Source organism: Trichoderma camerunense, assembly GCF_050948025.1.
Source record: "Trichoderma camerunense strain CBS 138272 chromosome Unknown V8C40scaffold_19, whole genome shotgun sequence".
Taxonomy (NCBI): Eukaryota; Fungi; Ascomycota; class Sordariomycetes; order Hypocreales; family Hypocreaceae; genus Trichoderma; species Trichoderma camerunense.
In genome coordinates this window covers 408,206-427,686 of record NW_028145351.1, presented here as the reverse complement: position 1 = coordinate 427,686, position 19,481 = coordinate 408,206, and the positions used below count along the sequence as shown (strand labels likewise).

Sequence of the window (19,481 nt, the reverse complement as noted above, 5' to 3'; positions counted from 1 at the left end):
TCTAGCTGTTCTCTAGTTCTTTGATACACGTCGTGCTCACACCCACCAGAGCTTTCAAGGGCCGGTTTGAGCAGATCCATAGAGTCGTGAACGTAACAATGTCGACATTCAAAGAGCCGATAACATCGATGTGTGGTATTACATGTATCTCTTAATGCATATGACATCCAACAGTTAAAATTGTCGCTTCTTGGTTTACAAATTGAGACAGAATGAGCGACAACATGTATTACTCTTTGATGATCGAACGTCAGCTCAAGTTCCATATTTCCAAATATGGAAATCGTAGCCTGCCCTGCCGCTTATGGTCGTTTTGGTTAGTCTATTGATCCAGGTTCAAAGCTTCAAGACAGGCCCATTGTTTTTTCTTAAATGATCCCATACGGCAATTGAGTCGGCAGAACTAATACTTTGAAACACCGACTCGAAAACCCGAAGAGTGATGCGTCCCTTGACGTGATTGGTTTGCGTACAAATGAGCCTCAACGTTGCCGCTTTACCCTACTCAGTGGCCAAACTTCTTGTTACCACCCGCCCATGTACAACTTAGAAAACCTAAAAGCTTTAACTATCTACTCACTTCAACGGGGCTGCATGCGCTTCTGCAAGAACCACAGGGAATGGCGCGCTACAGTCGATGGTCTAAAGGATGCGGAACCTGCCGTCAAAGGAAGATACGGGTCGGCTGAGTCAATTCCCCTGGTCTTGTTCGCATTTACTTACTGATCGCATGTTAGTGTGATCTCGGCTTTCCCGAGTGCCAGCGCTGTTTCTGTACGGGTAGGAGATGTTTGGGCTATGAACGCAATTACAAGTTCAAATTGGTTACCAGCTATACATCTCCTAACCATAAACCTCAGCACTTAGCGAATCATGACCCTTCTTCTAGATTGATCACAGATCCGTCAAATACACACGGGGGGTATCAGCTGGCGATAAGGTCTTTACCTCGACCGGAAAGCGGCATTGGGCGAACAGCTGTGGACTGTGACGCCCTCGTCGGACCATTCCTCAAACTACTCTTCCCCCCTGACGCGGACCCGTGCAGCTGGAGAACGTTCCCTGGAGGATGGATATGCTCTCTTCCAACGCTATTCCACAATCGAGGCGAACTAGTCAACCAAGGGCTGTTGGCACTGTATATGGGCTTCATTGGCAGAAAAGACGGGGATGCTACACTTACACAGATCTCGGCCGAACTATACGTTAATGCACTGCACAATCTACGGAACAGTGATGTATGGTTAAAGCAAAATCCTCGTCCAGATGAAATCGATACAGTATTAGCAAGTGTTCTGGTATTTTCTTGCATTGAGCTTCTGACAAGTGAGGGCGGACCTAGCGGCTATATATCACATATAAGAGGTGGTCTACAGCTCGTGAAACGGTTTGGAGGGAAGTTATCAAACAGTGTCTTCACGTCAACCATCTTTAAGGCACTTCGATTCCTTGGTGTACGTCCAAATAACCTTAAACAGTACTGTAATTTGGGAATTTTGTGCTGACTGCTCCGCAAGTTTTACGATGCTGTAACACATCAACAGCCCTACTTCATGTCCCAGCCGCCGTACAACACTCTTTATCTTGCCCGGCAAGAAGATCCAGATTATTTGATGCAGAAGATGATTGAGGCAGCTGTCGCGTTGCCAAATTTGGAATACGATGCAAATAGCCTGTACGCTTCGAAGCACACTACTGAAATTCAGATCCGTCAAGCTTGGTTGGCTGCCGAACTTTTGCTCGGTGAGGCTGCCGTTGTGGATCGACAGTTGAACCAGTGTCTGCAGCAGATGACTTCCGTTACATCACATCCGACACTAGTTGCGACTTTAACTGCTGAGAGCGATACATGTTACCTCCCCGGGAAGCAACTGCAGTTTACAGACTGTTCGTCTAAATGCAACTGGCTCTTCTACTGGTCTGTTATTGTGCGGTTAAACAGACTGATAAAGCATCTGTACGATATTTCTTCGGAGCTATCTTCAAAGCTTCCGGACAAACCGCAACTCTCGACGGCTTTGACGAACCTTGTGAAGGATGACGATGTTTTGGATCAGTATGCGGATAATATTGGAATTTCCCTTGGCGCGGGGATGACTGCGAGTACATTTCACGCGCAAGAGGCATTAATTTTTGTGTTCAACCTCTATACTTATTGGGAGGACAGAGGGAATGTCGAGAAGACGAACTGGTGCATTCAAACCCTCCAGGCTCTTCAGAATCATGACCGCAGCCTGGATATTGAGGTCAACCCATCTCGATAAGTGTTCAATTTCGACTGCAGCTTTCTGCAGAATAATATTAATTGGAAGGCTGAGATTTGGAGTTAGTGAAGTTATGGTACTCTTTTCTATCTGGATTCATATGAAGATTGCTATTGGCTATCTTGATACATGTACCATTAGGTCGATACAATACACCCTTCTGCATTACCCTAGCTGCCTAACACTGTTGGGCTATTTGACGCCTAAAAATTCAGCCGCATGAATACCTAAGCAAGACAATCCTCTTTCCTTCGACCAGAAAGCTCTCTCGGATTTTGATCCGAGTTTCTCACGTTAAGCTCATTATAATGCAATATTATTTTTATATGTAGCCAAGTGTATTAAACCGAAATGCTAGGACAGATCATGTAAGCGGCATAACTTCTTGTCTGGGTATATAGCTAACATGAAATGAAGAAAAATATCGGTTCCCAAACTTCCCTTCGCCCGCTTTACATACCTTGCGCCTGTTATGGCAGCCATCAGTACGACAACCCGCAAAGCATTGCGCCCGACGAGTCGCGATGACTTCGAAATTGCGATCGTTTGTGCTAAAGCCCTCGAATATGATGCTGTTTGTCTCTTAGTAGACGGTTTCTGGGATGAGGATGGGGATTCCTTCGGTCGAGCTATAGGAGATCCCAATACATATACGACAGGTTATATGGGAGGGTTCAATATTGTTGTTGTGCTTCTATGCAATTCGGGCAAAGTAGCGGCCGCAAGCACAGCAGCTAGCCTTCGATCGAGCTACCCTTGCATTAAACTTTTGTTATTAACTGGAACTTGCGACGGTGTCCCGAATGCTATGGGTGAAGAATTACTACTTGGAGATGTGGTTATTAGTGACACTGTCGTTCAATATGACTTGGGTCGCCGGTATCCAAATGGATTCCGCGAAAGCAATACCCTTGAAGATCGTCTCGGCCGGCCAAATAAGAATGTTCGGAACTTAGTCACCATTTTCAAAACAGACACGGGATTACAGCGCTTAGAGAAGAAAACATCATCCTATCTAAGAAGAATACAGCGTAGGGTATCTAAGGAACAGCGTCAGCAGAGGCGCAGGGCCACTTACCAATATCCCGGTTCAACAAATGACATTATTTTCAAATCGACATATTGTCACAAACACTACCGCTCACCGCAATGTATATGCGACGACCATAATGAAGCCGGAGATCCTGTATGTGGTCGATCTAGAAGGACACCCTGCGAGCAAACTGGCTGCAAGAAAGATCATCTGCTCTCTCGATTGCGCCTAGAGCATAAGAAAAGGTTAGAAGATGACGGCGATGTAAAAGCTGCCCAGCAGCCATCTATTTTTGTCGGGAGATTTGGATCTGGAGACACAAGCTTCAATTCAGCCATCGATCGCGACTACACCGCCCAGAAGCACAGCATTATAGCTTTTGAGACAGAAGGTGCTGGAGTCTGGGATGAACTGTCTTGCATTATTATTAAGGGTGTGTCTACCTACGGAGACGGTCATATTATGAGCAACCTGGACAATTGGGAAAATTTTGCCGCTGCAACAGCTGCATCCGCTGCAAGAGGTTTAATCGATTACTACCCTCAGACGGATAGCTTGCCTTCCGTGGAGTCCAAGAATCAGACCGAGATAGCCTTCAAGAATCAGGCAGACATAGTCTGCCTAAGGGACTTGTACATCACCAGCCCTCCCAATGATAAGATTCGTATCGAGCAGACAAAGGGCGGTTTATTGATGGATGCCTACGCCTGGATATTAAAGAGTGACGCCTATAAACAGTGGTGTGAGGATCCTCAAACGTGTTTATTATGGATAAGAGGCGATCCTGGCAAAGGCAAGACTATGCTGGCATGCGGGATTATTGATCACCTACAAGATTTGACGCCTTCTACCAATCTGTACTACTTTTTTTATCAGGCAACGGATTCTCGTCTTAATAATGCGTCATCAGCCTTACGTGGACTATTACACATGCTTATTTCAAAACAGCCGCATTTGATATCATACGTCAGACGTGAGTATGATAAATCTGGGAAATCTATATTCGAGGACTCAAATTCATGGATCATCCTGTCGCGAATATTTTTTGCAATACTCAAAGACCCCTCTATAAGACATTTGACTTTTATAATTGACGCTCTAGATGAGTGTCTGACAGATTTGGCCAAGTTTCTTGAGTTGATACGACAAAGTTCCTCATCTTCTGGGATTAAATGGCTTGTCTCAAGTCGTAACGAGATAAATGTTCAGGATGTCTTGCTGAATGCTGAGAACAAGTCAGTCATAAGCCTTGAACTCAACTCAGAATCGGTATCAGCTGCTATAAGAACATATATCTACTATCAGGTACAACTTCTATCGAAAGAAAAACGATATCAGCAGGATACGACAGACTCGATACAGGAATACCTTATCAACAATGCAGATGGCACCTTTCTCTGGGTAGCGTTAGTCTGTCAGATGCTTAAAAAAGCTCCGTCATTTGATTGTCACCCGAAACTAGCCGCATACCCCCCAGGGCTTGATAATATCTACAAACGCATGATGGAGAAAGTTCTCGGTAGTGAATTCCACTGGGGTAGTCGAATCCTAGCCATCAGCACCGTTGCCCGCCGACCACTGAGTATACAAGAGCTTGAAACTTTGACCTTTTCCCCTTCAAACAGCAATGACACAATCGAGTCTTTAGAGAAACGTTGGGAAGAAACATTAGGATATTGCGGCAATTTTTTAACGAAAAGAAAAGGCATCGTCTATTTTATTCACCAATCCGCCAAAGACTTCATCATTAACAAAGCCTCTGACAAACTATTTTCTGATGGCAGAGAGTACATCAACAAGCACATATTTAAAGTCTCCATTTCTGCCATGATGAACACTTTAAAAAGAGATATCTACGGTCTGATCAAACCTGGATTACTGATAGATGATCTCACTAACCAGGATGTTCCAAGTCCTGATCCACTTGCCCCAATCGGATACTGTTGTGTCTATTGGATTGATCATTTTGTGGAATCAATTTCACATTCTGCCAGCCATAGTTGCCAAAAACGTATATATACATTTCTCAAAAACAAGTACATATATTGGTTGGAGTCTTTAAGTCTTCTTCGAAGCATACAGCACGGGCAAAGAGGAATGCAGAAGCTGGAGAGGGTTTTGGTGAGTTCATACCATTAATGCCAAAAAGGCTTGAACTGATAAGATTATTAGGCTGACATAAAATGGCCTGGATTGAAAACCCGAATATGGGATGCTCGCCGCTTCATCCAAATGTTTGGTAAAGCTATAGAGGACGCTCCTTTGCAAGTTTATATATCTGCGTTGCTCTTCAGTCCAGCTGAGAGCATCATTCGGAAACAGTTTGACGTGGAAGCACCACACTGGGTTCGAATGTGGTCGAGCGACGTCACAAACTGGACCTCTTGTGTACAGAGGCTAGACGGAGATCCTAAGAGACATTATAACAATTTGAGAGTTTCTCCATGCGGTACCTGGTTGGCTGCTCGTGAGGTGGGCCAGGAAATGATCAAGATATGGGAAATTGAAACAGGAAGAACGTTATGCGACCTCGAATTCTCCGATAATCCATACTCATGTAGATGGTTTGACTTTTCTCTACGAAATAGCAATGAGCTGATCGTCTACAATTCTCACCTGCGGTCACTGGAGATCTGGGATATTACTTCAAGTAAAGTTATACGACAAATCAGAACTCCGTATGAGATAGTCGATGATACGTGTATCTCACTGTTACCATCCGCGCCTGATTTCCTTGGTATGCTTTTTCATGATGACGACAACAACATTATTCTTGCTATTTGGAACACCCAAAAAGATGAAGAAATCACCATTAGATCGTTATCTTTTAAAAGGGATATCAAAGATATTGAATTCTCGCCTGTTGATGACAATATACTCGCTATGAATACCCATACACCGGATAAGCAACAAATTATTATCTACAAAGTTGATACAGATGATATCATTCGTATATTCGACTTTGTATGGGTCAGCGATATTGCGTTCTCCCCTAATGGTAAATATCTGGCTAGCTTAGGTCCGCCCGGTTGGAGAGATATCTTCATGGTTACCTGCAGGCTGCTTGATACTATGACAGGTGAAATCACATTAAAAATCAAACTACCAAACGGCGCAACCGGAAAACCAGTATTTTCAAATGATGGGCAGCTGCTGGCACTCAGCTCTGGGGATTTGATCCAAATTTGGGATTTAGCATCGGGTCAGTGCTTGCAGAAAACTAGGATAGTCTCTTACTGTCCTATTTTTTCACCCAATGGAGCAAACCAACTTTTTTGCAGCTCTTCAGGATCAATTGCCGTCGTAGAAGTTGGTCGAGATAAAATGACATCACTGCATTCGAAGCCAGACCTTCCAATTGCAAGTGGAATTTCAATTTCCCCCGAGGGCAGAATGATTGCGATATGGAATTCTAAAGTATTGAAGATCTGGAATACTGAATCAGAAGCGCACGTGTTTAATATCTCTACTGGAGTCCGTTGGCCCTATAAAGCTCAGTTCTCTCCTGACTTGGCGATGATAACTCTTATGTCGGCTTGGTCTGTCACTGTTTGGAATATCTCATCAAAAAAAGCAAAGAAAATATATTATAGAGTCAGCACAGTATTCCAGAAAGCACACCGGTTTATAGATATCGCTTTCTCTCCCAACAGTCGATATCTAGCTGTCATGGATAGCCCATATTCATCGCCTGATGGAATCATTACATACGTCAAGGTTTTGGATATAATCTCTGGAAGCCGCCTGATTTATTTCAGCAACAGACCTGCAATTAAGGCTATTTTCGCATTCTCTTCTGATAGCAAGAGACTGGCAGTTTGTGTTACCTTCCAAGTTGAAGGAGTACTTCAAAACAAGGTCGAAGTTTGGGATATTGCCTCTGGTTCAGTAACAAATGCAATAGTCCTTTGTGACACCTACTTCAGCTATATTAAAAATTTACAGCTGAGATCTCTTGAATATGTTAATCGGAAGAAAAGTTTCTGTTTCAATCCTGACACAATTATATTCTCCGACAACAACCATTTGATTCTAAGCTCCAAACGCATCTTAAAGGACGGGACATTCTACAGTCAGCGAGAAGACGAAAGAATATATGAGGGTTTTAATATAAAAGTCATATTAACTATACACCAAAATTTAGGCTCGAGAGTTAAACAGAAAGATGATAATTTGCGAACTCAAGACATGCCAAGTTATGGTATAGATCCGAGTGGTTCATGGATTACTCTTGATGCAGAGCGACTTGTATGGCTTCCCCCTGAATATCGAGTGGGGGATTTTGGATGTTGGGATGAGCGGTATAATTGTGTGGCAATATCAAACGAATCAACGCCTCCTTTCATCTTGAAGTTCTGTTGCAGCATGTGTCCTCGGCAAATGACACCCAAGAGTGGGACTATAGCAAAATCTATACCCACTGCTCTGGAAAAGCACAAATATGCGTATACATGCCAATTAGATGATGACTTTGGAATTCCGAGATTCAATATGGATTCATCACATAATGATACGATGGAAGCTAGAATTGATGAAGTCTCAGGGGTCAACAGTAAAAAAGAAACAAAGAGGGGATTGTCTATGTCAAAAATGTTCAGCAGAGTTACAAAAGGCCGTTAGCAATATTGACTGCATCTCTAGGGTGGGACTAATAAGTTTTCTGACTCGTGAAAAGAGTGGCACTAATACTTATTGAAGTGGACTAGGTAGAAACTTAGGTATGACAAGATAGAAGAGTTACGCGATTGTCTTCAAATTGCCTTGGGGGGGAGGGGAGACAAGAGTGTATACAAGAATGGAAACAAGGAAATCCTAATATTCTAGGACGGAAGTATTATCTTTATGCAATGTCTCTGTGCATACATATGCCTGCCTCCTTCGCGAACGAATTGTGATACAATATTCTTATCTGCGGAAATATTTAAGCTCAAGGTATCTGGCAGGGATGTACGCAATAAAGGTAACAACAAAAGCAAGCTCATTGGCCAAGTCACCTCCAAACTCCCCAATCAAACCACCAATAGGCCCAACAAACCAGCTTTCAACCATACCCATACACCAAGCGACAGCACCTAGAAGAAATGCCACCGAGGCTGCTATGCCTATGGGAAGGCGACTAGGGTCATTCCAACCATCCAAATCATAATTAGCAAAATCCCGTTTCCGGAACAGAGTATGTTCCAACATCAGGATAACAAAATAGCTCGTGCACCAGTAACCTAGAAGACTCAAGAAATCTTGCAGGTAGATGTTCAACTTCTGTCGACCGGCGACTGCCAAAGCAAGAACGACTGCGAAGCACATGATCGTCCAGATAAACCGAGGAATCTTGGCGAGCGGACGAGCCATCTGCTGGAACGAAATTGCACCTGCGTAGAGAGTTCGAATATTGGTGTTTACACCCGTGCACGAGTACGATTTTAGCGAAGACCCGTGGATGCAGCATATCTCGTATAAGAAATCCTAGACCTTCATGAGGATTTGTGTAGGCTGCTTTCCATGAAGGTTGAGTATTGAGGGCGCTGGCAACCATAGCACCAGCAGACATACCAATGGAGGTCGGTACGGCGATACCAAGGATAGTGAGGGCAAAGACTTTAAGCCGGGAAACGTCAGCGGGATAGTGGACGTAAAAGTCGGAAACAATGGTACGCCAGGAGGATGAACTGCCATATATAATCGCAAAAAGAGATAGCATGTTGCCTGAAAGATCAGTTCCTTTGACCAAAGAGGGTGTTGTATTGTCTGCGTAGGGGCCAACCATGCCAAAGATGATCATGTAAATAGTCAAGTTGAGAATCCAGGCGTAACGTCCGTACATTAGAATATACCCGAGACCAAGAAAACTGATGACGAGCGATACAGTAGCGATGATGACAACGCCAATGATCAAGGAGATATGGCCATCAGCCACAGCGGTTAACGCAAGCCCACCAGAGATGCATGCTACCGCCGTCCAGCCGAGTTGTTCGATACCATTGAGTAAGGCAATAAGTTTATTGGGATACCAGCCAAAGCTATAACGCGAGACGAAAATCTGGCGGAGGCCCATTGCGGCGCCGAAAGTTGCACAGTACGCGGATACGGCGCCGCCTGTGAAACAAGCGAAGATGATGATGAGAAGCGACTGCTTGAGGTTAAGCCCAAACTCCCAGCTCAAGAATCCTGTGCTAAAGCAACTGATGTTCAAGGTACCCGATGCCCAAATAAAAGCCATAGTAAGCTCCTCGTACCATTTGACTGGGCGTTTCTGATCAGCCGTCTTGCGGTCTATGGCGTGTGATTCGATGCCCAACGTCTTGTCCATGCGTGCCTCGAACCGGCGGAGGGATGCTAGAAACCCAGGCTCCAAGTCTGATGAAGTGAGGGCATCTCCAATCATCGACTCGCCGCCACCACCTGCTTCAAGCGATCCATCGTAGTGGACCGTCTCGCCAAGGCTCTTGTCGTCGAAGTGTGTCATTGCGGTGATAAATGTAGAAGGGAAACAGATAATGATTGCTGTATAAGGATGGTAACTTTAAATTTTTGAACTGGGAGGAAACAGTCAAGCATTTATATTTCTCAGTGAACCGCTCAGGAGAGCACAGTTTCGATGTCAAAGCTCTACAAATAGAGCCTGTGGAGAGACTGCTTGGGCTGTATGACAAGGATATTTGAAGTAGCATCGTCTAGACCAAAGTGGCCACTCATTATTACAGAATACCAGGAGACTAGATCATACTAATCACCTCGATGGCACTTTCCATCAGCCAAAGTACCTAGCTAGCTCTGTTTTCGGCTCTCGCAATCCGTCAGAGCTGTTGCACTAAGAGCATGATAAGTAAATACAAGTAATTTCATCCTCGCGACACCATGAGCTACCCCAGGCGGGGATCCCCACAACTTCTGGGGAATACTAGTTTCTCTAAATGATTGGGGAAGAACCAAGGATCTCGCCATCCGGCAGTCCGTTTGAGGCAGGCGTGGCTACTGTTGTTTATGCGCCGCTAAGGGGGCTTGGATACACTATGGTCGAGGCAACAAGCCACCCGAGTCGAGGCAGACTCGTTTGACATCTTGATCAGCCTCCTAGTGCAGAAATGACAAATTGGGCTACAGATTTTCAGGAGTAATATTGTTCTGACTGTTCTATCATGGCTGTTCAATGATCTATTCAACTCGAAAGCGAAGCCATGTAGATAAACTAAAAGAACGAGGTGACCCTTTCAATCAGATAGCAGATAGTATTCTTGTAAACGGACTTGCAGCTTGGGGTAGGCATAATGGAGACATAATTGCAAGTAAGCTAAGGGAAGTAATTCTACGCGATACGCGAAACGACGAGCTTTACAATCTTCGCTTTCGCTCTTCTATGAGGTAACCAGATGTTGATAGCATCAAAGCTGTAACATTCCCAACGAGAATATTAAGCTGTCAATGTGGAAACTCCATTTACTTCTATGTCGCAACCAAACAGTCTATTCCCATCTATGCATGCCTAGGAGGGAGGCTTTGGAGGGAGAATCTGTCTGAACTACTTTATACCCGAGTACCGTGATCGCTGCTTCTATCGAGATTCATTCTCATCCAGTGTCTTGGCGTTGAATGTCTCGTCTCTAGTTTCTTTCAGAAAAGAAATTAAACGTGTACCTCCTGTTCCAATTATCGTGTCGTTCGCCTCGTTCTCTATTCCATAGGACACTGGGCTGGCTAGATTTCGCTCGTACTCGCCCTTCACCTGCTTCTTCGAAGGCAAAATAATATATCTCGCCACAATCTGAATATGTATGGAGCGAAACTCACAAAGCTGATAAACGGCAGCTAGGTACGCGGACCGTAGCCTTTGGTGCTCAGCTGATGCAGCTTCACATTCCAGCAATATTGTCAGCTCGCGGATATTGCATGCTTTGGCAACGTGCAAGAGAAATCGGCGATGTGGTCCCGGCATGTACTCTCTAGCCTCATGATGGAAGCTTTTCTGGTCGTCAACGCAGTTGGAGTTGTGTTCGATGCCGAGAACAACGTCTAAGAGCTGTATGAGGCAGCTCTGCCCATTGCTGCCGCCCTGCAATTGCCGCCATTGACCTTTACCGTCACCCTCATCGTAGAAAAGCCCTCGGGGCAAGCCAGCGGCTCCCATATTCTTGCTGCCAGCCAAGAATGGCCTGACGCGATGATAAAAGGTCATCGGGTCACACTTTTCGTACATTCTTTCTAGCAGTTTTCCTGCAGAATTCATGAAAGATGTTATTTCCTGAAGAGCATCGCTGATGACACTATAGTTTCGTGTCTTGGCCGCCTCCAAGGCGCCCATAATAGCCTGGATAATACTGGTGGCCTTAGCTTCCATGGCCACACTGATCAATAGAAACCATGACTCAGATTCAGTATCAGTGAACGTGAAGAGTGTGCTGAGATCCTCTGGTTTAGAAAAGTCTTCCCCCGAACAAGTGAAGTTCCAAAGACTAGCTGCCGCGTAAGTCAGAACCGGGGGGAGTTCAACATGTGCGGACACCGCTAGAAACGGTACTGTAATTTGAGACGGTAAAACTTCCTCTGGGTTATCGCCAGCCCATATGTATGCATGTGTCATGTACGCCAGCATTACATATGCTCGGCGCCACTCAGGTTCTGTGTTTAGGCCATCTGTTGACAAAATAGAGAGTCGATTTATGGCGTCTCGCATCTCTCTATTTTCTATCAAAGTCGGTAGCTGTGCAGCAATGGTTTCCCAAGGCTCGTAGTATCTATCCGAGAGTTGCTTGCAAGGTTTTTCTTGAGGAAGGAAAGCATTCTGAGTGAGACTGAAGGCTCTTATTTCCGCAAGTTTATTGCATTCCGAAGAGTCAGATACGATGGTGGGAGGAGACATGCCGGAAAACACTGTTGTTTTTTCCACGCTGCAAGTAGATATGTTGAAAAAAGAGCATAGTATCTAGTAGAGTTATTGGGTAATATGGATAAATTAGCAAAACCACCCTCGCGCGAGATTGAAATCACCTCTTCATTTGCTCCACACCAGTCTCGGGGTACGGGCAATACGCCGAGTGCCTATGAATACCCAAAGTGTCTGAGTGATTAATTGATCTTTGTTATAGAAAAGCCAAATAGTTGCCTATTTCATAAAGTTCTAACTTAGTCTATGTACTCTTCATTGGTGGGTGAAAAGAGGTACTAGAACACTTCAGCACAGTCAGAGCCTGTGTATGTAGTCTGAAATTACTCTAATCTCTAAATAAACGTCTGCTACACCATATATCTGCCTCTTACGTCTTGTCATGTCACCAATGAAGGGAGTGGCTATCCAGCACCCCAGGACTATGTGAAGTTTGAGCCTTGAAGCCAGTTGTGAAAGAAGGCCATTTATTTATTCCTACAGGCATTTACTTAAATGGTAAACACTAAGCTCTTTAAACATCGACTACTTTCTACTACTATAGCCATTATTCTTCAGTATTTAGTATTATATCTACATTTTTCTAGCATTTACTATTACGTCTACATTTGTCTAGGATTTACTATTGCATCTACGTTCCTCTAGTATGTACTATTATATCTACATCCCTCTAGTATCAGCTGCCGTAGGCTACCGTAGGTATACGTATAAATATCTACTGCTATAGATACATGTGTTTAGGATTCAGTATTATTTGCGACACAGGATGCTAGATAGCAATCAACTTGATCAATAGGCTTTCCTAAACAAGCAACAGAAATTGATGCTAAGGGTTCGCCATGGAGGTACGAGCGATGCGATACAACACCAAGTGACTTTAGCACTTCATATGATGAGAAATAAGATATAATATAAATTACATAATTTCATGCCGCTGAAGCTTTCTCTCTGAGATTCTTAGGGCCCAATGGGGCAAGTCTGCCGCCGCTGCATGATCTCATGGAGGGTGCCCACACCAGAGCATAACTGGATTTATGTGGCACTAAGCAGCTGAGCTACTGTAGTCTAGTTTTCAGAATCAAGCAGATGTGGAGCTTTGGGATAGAGCACTCTTAGATTGGACAACCCTGGATAAGTGCCTGTTTTCATCTCATTGTTAGTTGGAATATGTAGACATTCCCGGCGTCGCCTTCGGCGCTTTCCTTGCCATATTGGTCCAAACCCCACCGACGATTTGGTGCTCCACCAGATGCAAGAGCTCAACTTGAAAGGGCATCTCAAATTGACTCCTCTACCGACTTATATAGTTCAGTTGCTTGTCTCTAAGAAGTTCTTATCATTGGATTGCTACCGCCTTTGTTCAAGTTGGTTACTTATAGTGTTGATTCTCCATTCTCATCAAGATATCTACAGTACTCTTTCTAATATTCTTGTCTGACTCATTGAACAAAATGACCCCGAAGACTAGAATCATAATCGACACTGACCCAGGTAAACAATTCGAGATGAATGGCATACGGTTAAGAAGCACTTGATTAACTATTTACAGGTGTTGACGATGTTATTGCCATGCTTTTGGCTTTCAACGCCAATCCCGAGCAGCTCGAGGTCATGTTGATATCTGTTGTACATGGAAATGTAGCCGTACGAAGGTGCGGGTGCTAACCTCCTCCTACTTCCGCTACCTGCATCGCTGACTACTCGATAGCTGCCTCCGCAACGCCCTCGCTCTCTTCCATGTAATTGAGAAGGAGATAGAATGGCGAAAGTCAACAGGACGGTTCGAAGGTTTCGAAGTTATGAAATATCATAAGCCAATCGTGGCTTTGGCAGCGGATCGTCCACTACAAGACGAGATTGCTACGGCTGAACACATCCGTGAGTAGCAACCGTTCTTTTCACAGTTCATAGACCGAATGGACTAATCTAGGCTATGTAGATGGTGCAGATGGGTTGCACAATGTTCATAACACGTACCCTCATCTGGCGCCTTCGGAGGCCTGGAATGACCTTTTTGATGGCCATGCCGATGACTTGGTTGACGATGTAACCTATTCACCCTTTTTTACGGCATCCAAGGTGCCTGCTTACAAGGAGATGCTCCGTATTCTGAAAGAGAACCCTCCTGACACTATCAGTATCCTGGCCATGGGTCCACTAACCAACGTAGCTCTTGCAGCTGCGGAAGATGCCGAAACTTTCCTCAAGGTGAAAGAAATCGTGGTCATGGGCGGTGCTGTAAATGTCCCAGGCAACGTAACACCAGTCGCGGAGTTCAACACGTACGCCGATAGAGTTGCGGCGGCCCGACCCTATGCACTTACATCGCTGGTGCCCGCTTCCACCATGCCACCGGCATCCGAGAACTTTGCCAATCTGCCAGCTTATCCAGCTAAACTTAGTCGGCGCTTGAAGCTGACGCTCCTACCGCTGGATATCACCACCAGGCACACTATCTCTAGAAGCGTTCTCAACGAGCGTATCAAGCCTTTCATCGATGTCGGCAGTCCGCTTGCATTGTGGATCGCTCATTGTCTTAACGGAGCGATAGACGGCGTCGCTGATATGGTTGGTGACAGCGTTGAGACGGGGTTCTCGTTGCATGATGTTTGTACGGTCTGGTACGCCATGACGCCAGATGATCCGGCATGGGAAATATCTGTTGCACCAGAAGATATTCGTATCGAAACGACCGGTCAATGGACTAAAGGAATGCATATCATTGACACTCGAAACAGGTCTCGTCAAGGCCAAGCAGTTTTAGCCGGCAGTGGGTCTAAACTTGTAGATGAAGGCGATTTCATCACAGCAGAAGAAGGACCTGGAGACCCGATGGGATGGTTGAGCCACACGAGGGGTAATAGGCTTAACCGAATCACTTCTTCCCCAGCCGGAGGGGTCTTTGACATCTGGATGGAAAAGGTTTTTGAGGGTTAAGCGGGTTACTCAAGCCTATAGGATGCGTATAAACCAGGACAATTATGCCGGTTGGGGCGTTAGTGAAGGTTGATCGTATGAATGAATCAGATGCAAACAGCGTGACAACAAGAACAGAGCGGCAGTTGGGAAATTGTGGTCATGAGAGCACACAGTGACATAACTAGCGAGGTGATTATATAAAAGCACTGTATGTGGCTCTTGAAAAAGTGCATGATTCTCGAAGATTACGTAGGTACTAGGTAAGTGTGAATTAAAATCCGAGTCATATCCTTCCATGTCCATCCTCATAATTTTTTGTAAATAAGAAAGCTCCTGCACAACGAAACTTTTAGAGAGTCCCAGCCCAGTCACTACAGCCTTTTAGCAGAAGATGCCTTTTTGACGTTTTCTACTGTCTTCGCATCGATTGCATCAGCTTTGGCTGCTGGCTTTCCTCTCTTCACTGGGCTCACCCACTCCATAAATGCGTCCGGAATGGCGTTAAGGCATGCAAATATGACCGACAGAAGGAAAACATGACGGATAGCATTATTGTAAGCTGTCAAAATAGCATTTAAATCCTGGGGAAACTTGGCTTTTATGAATTGTTGGAGGCTCGAGGCGCCGGTCTTAATGATATCGCGCGGGTCGATTTCAGGGACCAGCTTATGTAGCTGAGAAATGAGCTGATTCTGGAAGATATTTTCAGCGACAGAGAGAAAAATTGTGCCCGCAATAGTCTGTGTGAAAATAAGAGCAGAGGTAGATAGAGCAATATCAGGGCCTTTAAAGACGGTTTGGGCGACCATGAGAGGCTGCTGAGCACCGATACCAGTACCAACACCCATGACGATGAGAGATGGAACCCTGCGATGAAAGTTAGGATAAAGTAAGGATCAGATAGCGGTTTGAGATGACTGACCAAAAGCCAGTGCTTGTATGGAGATCAAAAGAGTAGATGAGGCCGGCTCCCACGGAAGAGAGGATGGTTGACATGATCATGTTGGGGACAAAATAGCCGATACGAGTTGTCTAGTTCCCTACTGTCAGCCCGATACCCTTTGAAAGACAACGTCTGTCCCACTTACTAGGAATCCTGAAGCTATAACAGCCAAAGATAGACCAGCGCTCATTGTGAGAAAGTAGATGCCGGACTTGTATGCTGAAACGCCCTTTACGGACTGGAACCAGATGGGAACGTAATAATTGATGACAAAAAATGCTGAGAACAGGCAGAACATGTATACCATCCCTGAAGCCATGGATCGCTGCTTGATAATGCGCAGTGGAAGCGTAGCTTTGTTACCCTGCTTATACTGAATGAAGACCCACAGGACGAAGAGAACAGCGAAGAGGACAAGTAGAAGGATAATTCTCCAGGAATTCCAAGAATATTGGCTTCCACCCCACTGTAAGGCTAAGAGAAGGCAGATAACCCAAGGAATGAGTACCAACGTGCCGATGAGATCGAATCGATCGACAAACCCCTTAATTGTACCTTTTGTCTTGCGGTTGGGATCAACGGGGATTTTGACTAGGAAGAGCACCGTGAGTAGGGTCACAGCGCCCAGTGGAAGGTTGATCCAGAAACACCAACCTGATTAATGAGAAGTCAGTTTGATTCACAGCGGAGATGAGATGATAATGTGGCTTACGCCAAGTGACTTTGTCCGTGAAGACACCTCCAAGTGTAGGCGATGTGATTTGGGCGATGCCCACAGAGCCACCCATGGTGCCTGTGTATTTCGGACGTTCATGCAATGGCAGACATCTCGAAAGAATCTAGGTTTATTATTATATGTCAGCAAGCCAATGAATCAGCAGACATTGTTGCCTGTTGAACAATGATTGGGACTTACAATAAGAGTTCCAGAAACAATTCCTGCACCTCCTATTCCCGCTACAGCTCTTCCTACAATAAGAGCGACTGAGCTCGGTGCCGTAGCGCACACAATCGACCCAACCTCAAATATGAGCAGCGCAGTGAGAAAGACCCATTTTACTGGGAACTCTGCATAAAGTTTGCCAAAGAAGAGTTGAAAGCAGCAATTGGTGAGGAGGTATGCAGAGCCGTACCAGCCTACATCGTCGAGGGAGTTGAAGTCGCTGGTAATTTTGGGAATAGCAGTGGCGACAATAGTGCGATCCTGTGGATATAGTGTAAGTAATTTATGTAATTCAGGAGAAGAATAGAGGCAATTGCGAGGATTGAGACGGGGAGACGCACGAGGCCGACGCAAAGGGCAGCAAGAAAGAGGCCCACAAAGAGAATAATCAAGTTAACACCACTGGGATAGTCAATAGCAGGAGGTTTTGGAGTGGTATCGGATGCTTTTTCGACATCTTGGGTAGGGTTCTCTTTGGGCTTCATGTCGACTTGAGGGTTTGCCTGAGAAAGGCTGACGTCGGGATCTCTGTGGTTTGTGTGGTTAGTCGGGAATAGTGAACAATAGGAGAGCTATACATGCTATACTATGTAAGTACGTGCGTAAATCTTACTCTTTAGATTTCTTCATTGTCTTTTCAGTCGATGTCCAATGCTTTGTGTCTTATATGCAGACGAGACTGGAGGTAGAAAGTCTCTAGAAACGTTCTGCAGAGAAAAAGCCGCTTGAATGAAGAATGAATCTTGATCTGGTCATGATGGAACGAAATATTGTTATTTTATGTCTATCAAGCTATAATTCCAAGCTTTACGGCTCCGGACCTATCGAGGGAGAGCATCCGGAACACGGGAATTAAAATGCGGACCGGCGCCGGGGCAGCGCAACATGCTCTCCACTACGGATGCAGTCACGCATTAATGAGTCCTGATATTGAAGTATATCTTTATTTCCATCTGGTGCATAATCCACGAGGTCATTTCTCATTATATATAGAGAGAACCTTGCATCCCAGTGTGTAGCTTAAAATTACATCTATTCTACTGCACTTAGGGATGAAGGAACGGCATCCTCCGAACACTTGGCCCCATTGAGCGAAGCCCCGATACGGTATGAGTGCAACAAGCAAAAGAGAAAGGGGAAAATATTGTCTTATACTTTGGAGCGAAATGAGCGTCCTCTTCGCATACTCTAAGGTTTCAGGCGCGGACCTTCAATACTTGATGCTACTTCAGTATCATCCCTGGTCAAGCTAGTACAACCTCGACGACGGAGCAATTTTAGAGTGAGGTATACATTGGAAGAGACACCATTGGTCCTTTTTCCGTTAACATTTCTCTGTGTATAGGTCCAGTTAATCGAATCTGTTTCCAGAATTAACATCAATTTCTATCAGCAAATAAGTTCCTTGTGAGTTGTATCTGCTGTTACCCAACGCCTCGCTTTAGAGAAAGATGCATTATGTAATGCAGTCTCAAATGCCCGCCCCCTCAATTTCGTAGTAATAGCACAAGGGAGAGTTTACATATAATATACTTCGTTTGCATATTTACTGCCTACTAGGTATACATCAATTGTCCTCGGTAGTGCTCGAAAAATCACAGGCTAAAATGTATCATTTTTGGTGTCCTTTATGTTACTGGGACGATTTGATACCCAAAGCGAACTCAATGAACATTTTGAGGCTAATCACTACTGGTGCTCTGTCTGCCGAGAAGAATACGACACTCAGAAAGAACCTATTCATCACTAAATCGAGGAGCATCATCTTTGTTGGATTTGTCGAACGTACTTCTCGAGCCGTTCTAATCTGAAATATGTTGGTTTACATCTTATATCTCGTACCCCATACCCTTGCCCCCGACAATGTCTGACAGCTTCTACACCAGCACACTCTAATCCATACTGCCAAACATATTGAATGCCCTGCATGCCCTCGGAAATTCTCCAGAGAATCTGCTATGGTGTTACATTTAGAGGTTGGGCGTTGTCCAGCCGGTGTTGGCTATGAGGGGATCGATAAGCTCGCAGGTGAATGTCGTCAATGGCGAAGATTCCTCGACAGAAACAGATTTACGTACAACTGCCCAACCTGCGGCGAGAACTTTTTGTACATGAGTGGGCTTTTGCAACATGTTGAAAGCGAGCGTTGCGATGAGGATTTAGACGAAACATATGGTCCGCTGGCAATATTTCTCCGCTTTCTTCGATCACGCCTTGGCTAATATGCCATAGGTTGGAAGATAGCCTGGCTACTCATTATAATAATATCCCCGCAGTCTAGTAAGAAATGTAAATGTGTTAACCCTCAATGAGAAACCGCATATTAGTTAATTGTCATCGATAGGGCGCATCTCTATCCTCCAGCTTCGAGATTATTGCATCATCTACACAATGTTGTTGGCTGATGGTAAGCTTGATTCGGTGCCAGTCCAATACAGGTAATATTGGTCCTAGCGCTGCAATCCAATCCTAATCCAGGCGTCAGGTTTATTTTCATTGGT

The 19,481-nt window shown here is 44.9% G+C and overlaps 7 protein-coding genes across 7 annotated transcripts; 4 read left to right on the top strand and 3 right to left on the bottom strand.

Moving 5' to 3' along the window:
- Positions 1-649: 649 nt before the first annotated feature.
- On the top strand, positions 650-2,264 carry V8C40DRAFT_282154 (uncharacterized protein; the record flags this gene model as incomplete). Its single annotated transcript, XM_083221743.1, has 3 exons — positions 650-732; positions 785-1,454; positions 1,518-2,264. The coding sequence occupies 3 exons, from the start codon at positions 650-652 to the stop codon at positions 2,262-2,264; spliced, it is 1,500 nt and encodes a 499-aa protein (XP_083069227.1).
- Positions 2,265-2,531: 267 nt separating this feature from the next.
- Positions 2,532-6,604, top strand: V8C40DRAFT_282146 (uncharacterized protein; the record flags this gene model as incomplete). The annotated part of the gene is made up of 6 exons (XM_083221742.1): positions 2,532-2,632; positions 2,682-4,566; positions 4,603-5,418; positions 5,470-5,854; positions 6,428-6,535; positions 6,579-6,604. The coding sequence occupies exons 1-6, from the start codon at positions 2,616-2,618 to the stop codon at positions 6,602-6,604; spliced, it is 3,237 nt and encodes a 1,078-aa protein (XP_083069226.1). The 5' UTR covers positions 2,532-2,615.
- Positions 6,605-8,202: 1,598 nt separating this feature from the next.
- V8C40DRAFT_277199 (permease for cytosine/purines, uracil, thiamine, allantoin domain-containing protein) lies at positions 8,203-9,760 on the bottom strand (the record flags this gene model as incomplete). Its single annotated transcript, XM_083220934.1, has 2 exons — positions 8,203-8,666; positions 8,698-9,760. The coding sequence occupies 2 exons, from the start codon at positions 9,758-9,760 to the stop codon at positions 8,203-8,205; spliced, it is 1,527 nt and encodes a 508-aa protein (XP_083069225.1).
- A 1,086-nt stretch (positions 9,761-10,846) lies between these two features.
- Positions 10,847-12,151, bottom strand: V8C40DRAFT_269579 (indoleamine 2,3-dioxygenase; the record flags this gene model as incomplete). Its single annotated transcript, XM_083220099.1, has 1 exon — positions 10,847-12,151. One exon carries the CDS (start codon positions 12,149-12,151, stop codon positions 10,847-10,849), a length of 1,305 nt encoding a protein of 434 aa, XP_083069224.1.
- A 1,475-nt stretch (positions 12,152-13,626) lies between these two features.
- V8C40DRAFT_282144 (putative nucleoside hydrolase) lies at positions 13,627-15,112 on the top strand (the record flags this gene model as incomplete). The annotated part of the gene is made up of 4 exons (XM_083221741.1): positions 13,627-13,666; positions 13,725-13,827; positions 13,884-14,053; positions 14,115-15,112. The coding sequence occupies 4 exons, from the start codon at positions 13,627-13,629 to the stop codon at positions 15,110-15,112; spliced, it is 1,311 nt and encodes a 436-aa protein (XP_083069223.1).
- A 353-nt stretch (positions 15,113-15,465) lies between these two features.
- On the bottom strand, positions 15,466-17,610 carry V8C40DRAFT_282143 (MDR family MFS transporter; the record flags this gene model as incomplete). Its single annotated transcript, XM_083221740.1, has 7 exons — positions 15,466-15,961; positions 16,017-16,126; positions 16,183-16,691; positions 16,750-16,876; positions 16,954-17,241; positions 17,322-17,508; positions 17,594-17,610. The coding sequence occupies 7 exons, from the start codon at positions 17,608-17,610 to the stop codon at positions 15,466-15,468; spliced, it is 1,734 nt and encodes a 577-aa protein (XP_083069222.1).
- Positions 17,611-18,512: 902 nt separating this feature from the next.
- Positions 18,513-19,230, top strand: V8C40DRAFT_254704 (uncharacterized protein). Its single transcript, XM_083217886.1, has 2 exons — positions 18,513-18,796; positions 18,867-19,230. Exon 2 carries the CDS (start codon positions 18,939-18,941, stop codon positions 19,200-19,202), a length of 264 nt encoding a protein of 87 aa, XP_083069221.1. The 5' UTR covers positions 18,513-18,796; positions 18,867-18,938; the 3' UTR covers positions 19,203-19,230.
- Positions 19,231-19,481: the final 251 nt, after the last annotated feature.